The sequence below is a fragment of the Chaetura pelagica genome, unplaced genomic scaffold (assembly GCF_000747805.2).
Source record: "Chaetura pelagica isolate M959 unplaced genomic scaffold, ChaPel_1.0 scaffold91, whole genome shotgun sequence".
Taxonomy (NCBI): Eukaryota; Metazoa; Chordata; class Aves; order Apodiformes; family Apodidae; genus Chaetura; species Chaetura pelagica.
Window position 1 is genome coordinate 223414 of NW_009952042.1, and position 6176 is coordinate 229589.

A 6176-nucleotide genomic window follows, 5' to 3' on the forward strand; every position below is an offset into this window, starting at 1 on the left:
TTTTTTTCTTTTTTTTCTTCTTTTTTTTTTTGCTGCCCCTCCATTTTTTTTTTTTATTTTTTATTCCCTCCTTTCTTCTCAAACCCCCCCAACCCACCCACACCCCACACACACACACACACACCCCCCCAATTTGAACAACCCGACCGTGTTTTCCTGCGAGGCTCGGGACTTTGTGGGGGGGGTTTTTCTGACTGCGGTTGTTTCCATGTTTCTAGGTTTGTGTGATTTTGCTAAAATGCATCACCAACAGCGAATGGCTGCCTTAGGGACGGACAAAGAGCTGAGTGATTTACTGGATTTCAGTGCGGTAAGAAACAACGGTGGAAATTAACAACAGCTGTAAAAAATATATATATATATAATCTAGCTGATCTGTTAACTTAAAAAAAAAACCCCCCAAAAAAACTAAACCAACACCAAACTGTGCTCTAAGTCCATCGGGCTGATTTTTAATCAGCAGCTAGAACCGTGGTAAATATGTTTCTTTTTTTAAACCCCCCCCCCCCCCGACAAAACAGAACCCAAAATGAGAGTGTTTTTATTCTTGTTGTGTGTGGTGGGAGATGCAGCCGCGGGCTCAGCTTGTTGGAATGTCTTTGGGTGTCTGAAATAATGGCTAAAAACGCCCCTAAAACTGAGCGTTTCTCAGCCTCAGTTAATAATACCTAGCACTTTTATTATTGTGCTTTTCCATTTTCTAGCGTTGTTGGCACATGGGCTAATGAATTGCTGATTAGTTGCTTATATTCTGCTTTCAGTTCTTCCCTTGTTTCGTGGGGTTTGTTTTTTTTTGGCACGTGGGAAGTGCAAAGAAATCCGGGACCGTCTCAGTTTAAAGTTTGCACTGAAATCTCGTAGGGCTTCTGCTGTCATTAAAACTGCTCCAATCTTTTTTCCCCCCCCCCCAAGCTCCACGGTTCTTTTTATTTTTGCCTTTATTTTTTTGTCTTTTATGGGAAGGGGGGGGGGAAAGGCAAAAAAAACCCTCCTTTGAGTCTCTTTGGGCTGGTTTTGGAGGCCAAACCTTAATCCGGACGTGTGCACTTGTCTAGTTTTGTCAGGCTCCCCCCCCTCCCAGCCCCTTCCTTCCTCTCCCCATCCCCTCCCTTCCCCCCCAATATGTCAGGAGTATCTCCCTCAGCCCCTTATTTATTTATTTAAGGGGAGCATCACTTTTTGCTGGGAGATGCCTGGACGTTCCTAAAGACCAGCAACACCCCCTGGACACCCCCCCAGACCCACACACCCCGCGTGGCAATGGGGCTGCTTCAGGCTGCTGCTGCTGCTCCAGCCTCTGCTTGGGAGGGATGGCTTGGGGAAGTTTGGCCAGGAAACGTAGCCTGAGGCAGCTTTGCAGCCCCCTCTTTGCTTGTTGCACTTTTCCCCATTTGTTCCTTGGCTTTTTTTTTGCAGGCTCTGACTCAGGGAAGGTGCGTATTATCCACTAGACACGTCGGAGAAGAGAGAAACCAATTAGGGTCGAAATAAATGCTGGGGAGAGAGAGAGAGGGAGCGAGAGAGAGGGAGGGAGAGGGAAGAGAGCCTTGCTTCAAATTGCTCTCGTGTTAGAGACGAAATGAGAATTTAGGGCAGGTGGCACTTTGCATTGTTATTATTTGGGTGCACGTATGCCAGGCAGCCCCTAGAGCGGGATGGAAATGGACATTGCTACGTTTATGGCCAAGGTTTCAACCAAAAACCAAACTTTTTTGTTTTTTTGCCTTTGTCAGCCTGAGAGTTGGAGATGGGAGCGAGTCCTGCCTCCCAGCCTGGCTGACGCTGCTGGGCGCTGGGATGGCTCGGGCTCTTCGGGAAGCCAGTCTTGCTTGGGGAGCTAATGAGCCTAATAAACCCGTGGTGAGGGGCTGCTGGGGGCTGGAAAGAATATTGCCTGGTTTTCAGCTCTGGGGGGGGATGATGTTTCGTGGCAGACAAACTATTAACGTAGTTCCCAGCGAATGTGGAAGGAACTTTTTGACTAACAGTGGACTCGGGAATCTCTTGCTTTCCAGGAGTAAATGCCTCTTTGTTTTTTTTTTTAGATGTTTTCACCTCCTGTGAGCAGTGGGAAAAATGGACCAACTTCCTTGGCAAGTGGACATTTTACTGGCTCAAGTATGTACATTTTTTTGTTTTGTGTGTCGTTAGAATACTGTTAGTTATTTATCCATAAGCATTACCTTTGTTGTGCTGGTTGTGTTAATCTCTTCTGGGGAGCAGATCCATTCAGATCTGAGTGGAATTATTCCTAAGCACTGGCTGTTATTATTATTATTATTCTTATTTCCCTAAGACTGGGACATTTTCAGAGTGTTTCCATATATTTCTGATTTTATTTTTTTTAAAGCCTCAACTTCTCCTCTGTAGATTTGTTCAAGGTGAACTCGTTGAAAAAAATTTTTCCTTTCCATTTATAAAGTTGAGCATTGGGTATTTTTTATTTACAATTTCAGATGCTGGTTTTTGTACGTCAGGAAAGATAATCAGAACACGGTGTGTGAGAATTAGTTTTGTGAATAAGAATTGAAGGCTTCTCAAATGAAATAAATAAATGAGCAAGTATCTTTTTGAGTATAAACACCAGGCTCTTTGGGAAAAGAGCTCTTTGGTATTAGGGATCTCTGCTCGCTGATGGAGTATTAATTTCTGAATTAAAATCTTCAGGCTACTTTATTTTCCTGGTGGGAAACAGCAGCGTTTTATTTCTAAATATTTAACTGCTTTTGAAGAGTCCCTGCAATTTTCACTGGAGGATTTGTTTGCTTGTATGTTTGTTTATTTGGCTGTAGCTGTACTATATGGGCAACTTCTGCATTCCATAAAAACAGGAGTTTGTTTGATGACAAAGGAAATATCAGAGCTCTTTGCGGTAGAACACACGAGTACAATAATTGTCTGGCAACTGGAGTTTTATATAGAGGCTTTTATATGCCTGACAAATTAGAAGGAGAGCTAGCCCAGACACTTGGGCACTGGAAATTTCCTTGCTCTTCCGTGAAGTTGGTTGCAGAGGGTTCCCTGCCTTGTGGCTGTGGTGTGTGGGACAGGACACACAGCCACCTCGGGGCAGAGCCGTGGTTGAGGAGCCCAGGCAATCCCACATACCAGCAGACTGGATGTAGGATTGTTACACACAGAGGGCTGCTCTAAATCAGAGGGGAAATTTGGACAAGTCTTCCCTGCAAACTGCCAGTGGATATCTAGATGTAAACACGTCATTGCGTATAGTTTCACGCCTGGTATTTGCAGTTTGGTCTCAATTAAAGGCACCTCTCCTGTGTATTCGGTGTAGCTTTTTTTATTAAATGCACTAGTATGTCAGTTGACTCTTTATTTCCAAAGAAGGGCTTCCTAATTTGAAGGTAGTCAGTAATTCCAGTTTTTTTGAGATACAAGATCAAATGCCGCCTACGATTGTTAAGCGCTCATTTAGTGAATGTTGTTCTGGTCAGACTTAGGAAAGAATAATGGGTTTTACCTTCACAAATTTGGTTATATTATGAATATAGTGACTTGGGGAATTTTACTGTCAGGTTTGCATAACTTTCTAAAGGGAGTTTGCTTCCTATCTCACAAGCTAAAGATTTCAGCCCTGTTTTTTGTTATTTTCTGAATTACAAAATTTCAGTAACTGATTTAACTGAATACATAATATTCACTGTATTTGTTTTCACTAGAGAGAAGCAAAGAGTGTTTGTGCCAGACAAATCAATTTGTCATGCTTATATACCAGTCAATGCAGCAACTAACACTTGGTCTAACAGCAATTGACTAGATAGTTGTATTCAATAAATGCCTCGTAAACCTCATCTATGGAGTCATTTTGATCAGAAATACCACAGGGCAGCAAATCTGAGCAGTGAGTGAGATTGAGAGCTTATATTGTCTTTTATTGTGTCTCAATCTGAAAGCATTAAAATAACTTGGACACATCATTTTGGGCAGATGAAGAACTTAATCAGCTGAAGTCAGTTAGTAATATTTAAGATACAGACGATTTAAATTAGCCCCTGAACTCTCCCACGCTGGGCCAACGTGTAAATGCTCGAGCAGACCAGGCTGCTGGTGGAGGATGAAGTGCCCTGCTTGGTGTGTTGGGAGCTTTCCTGCACGGGGTGTGCAGCACAGGGTGTGCTCTTCCAGGGAGATCCCTTTTCAACGTCCGATGCTGCTGCTTGGTCATTCGAGAGCTCTTGCAGAGATCCATCAGCGATTGGAAAAAGTTGCCAGAATGTGGGTCCCAGGGAGGGGACGTGCTGGGCACAGAGGGGGTTGTGTGGCCCGAGGACAGAGGTGCAGGCAGGAGAAGCGTGGCTGTTGTTTCCCTGGGCCCTTGCTGGCCAGCAAGCTGTGTGCCAGAGCCTGCCTGCTGCCGGGGAACGGGGTGCCTGGGGAACGGGGCAGGGCTGGGCACGTTCACATTTGATACAGGAGCGCCCAGACAACGGCTGCAAGGGATGCTTTTTTTTCTGTAACTGGGTGGAAGGATTCAAGACAGCTCCATTAATAACATGTGAGCACAGTTTCTAACGATGCGTATCGATAACGCGCCCCGTTCTTCGTCCTGGCCAGACACCCTCTCAAGTTTTGAGCTGATCTCTGAATGGTCCTCTTTTTAAAAGTCTTCTTTACTGAGGAACCACAGGTTTCATTCTTCTGCATTAACTCAAAACTTCTCTCTTGGGGGAGGGGGAAAAAAAGGCACACACACACAAAAAAGACCCCAAAGCAAAGTAATGCCAAGGAGTGAAGTGAAACTAACCGGCCTTTAGGTAGTGTGGCCATATTTCATGCTTAAAGTCACCTTAATAGCTTTTTACTCATCTAATATATGATGCTCTATTGTGATTTGTAATGTGTGAATGAAAATAAAGCCACATTTCCTTTTAATCTTTAATTTCACAAACATGGCTTCTTACCATGTTAAAAAATGGTGAGGGCTGCAAGGGAGAAAGGAATGTAACCTGAGCCACAGCCGTGACATTCCCATGGAGCATTTTTCACATGAAAGGCTTTTGTCAACCCAGTAAAGGACCAGGAGTTTTTGTTTGATGTTTGCAGGTGTTCAGCAGAGAGCACTAAAACAATTCAGCCATGCTGGTCTAGAGACTCTGACCTTAACAGGGGGAACTGGGGAGGACTGAAATTATTTTTAAGAAAACTCTCCTGCAGTTACCTCAAATTTATATTGTATTTGTAAAGTGATTTAATACCTGTTACTTAGGCTGAGTAATACACAGCCAGTAGAATGAAGTGGGGTTTGGCTTTTTTTTTTTTTTCCCCATCTTGTTTTTATTTTTTCCTTTTCTTAGGATACTTGCCAGAATAAAATTCATTTTCCCAGATCTTCTACAATTTTCTGAGTGATTTACCTTAGCTTCTGTAGTCACAGCATTTGTCATAATTTAGGTGCAGGTCACTGCAAAAGAAGGGGAAGGTGGTGATTGCTGGGGCTTGATTTTGGGAATTGATTTGGAGGCAGTTTTTCAACAAACGTGGTGCTAAAGAATTTGCAAGGTCTGTCACGTGGCATATTTCAGTTTTTGCACTGTTAATCAAAGCCCACATCTTCCTGATTCTGTTCAATTTCTGCTGCTTCTATTTTAAGTATTTAATTGTACCAAAGTTTCCAGGCATCTGTTACAGGTTGCCCACCATGTATGTGTTTGAATATTGTGTGGGTGTGGGAGCAGCAGAAGAACTGAATTCTTCCGACCGGCCGCTCCAGTTGCACACAACAAAAATTAATAATCTATAGTCTTTGCTAGCACAGACATCACTGAATAAAGCTAAGTCAGTTTAAAGGATTTAAATACTCGCTTTTAATTTTGCCATTAGTTTGATTAGGGCTTGTCCTGCATTAGAGTAACAGTGATTACAAATTAATACATCTTTAACTAGAGAGTCACAAATTCAGCTTGGCTTTGAAGTCCGTTTTTTTTTAAATTTATGTTGGATGTGTCTGTGAGTAAATTATAACCAAATACAGGGTTTTTTTTCAGTTCATTTTTTAGAGTGTGGCTTTCTGGGAAGGGTGCATAATTTTGCAGTTATTGGTGGATGATCAGAAAAACTGGAGTTAAATGCAGTGTCTGTTTGGCAAAGCTTTTGGTAGCCGCTCAGGTTAGGCAGAGCTCTGGGTGCCTGCACAGGTCCTGTTAGTGTCAGCAGGA

At 43.1% G+C, this 6176-nt stretch overlaps 1 protein-coding gene across 1 annotated transcript in view; it reads left to right on the forward strand.

Moving 5' to 3' along the window:
• The first annotated feature begins 224 nt into the window (after positions 1–224).
• The window catches only part of TCF4 (transcription factor 4), a 231569-nt gene continuing 225617 nt past the window's right edge, over positions 225–6176 (forward strand). Inside the window, exons 1-2 of the mRNA XM_010002716.1 lie at positions 225–310; positions 2046–2118. Of these exons, the coding sequence (XP_010001018.1) occupies positions 239–310; positions 2046–2118 (145 nt within the window). The 5' untranslated portion in view covers positions 225–238. The remainder of the gene's footprint in view (positions 311–2045; positions 2119–6176) is intronic.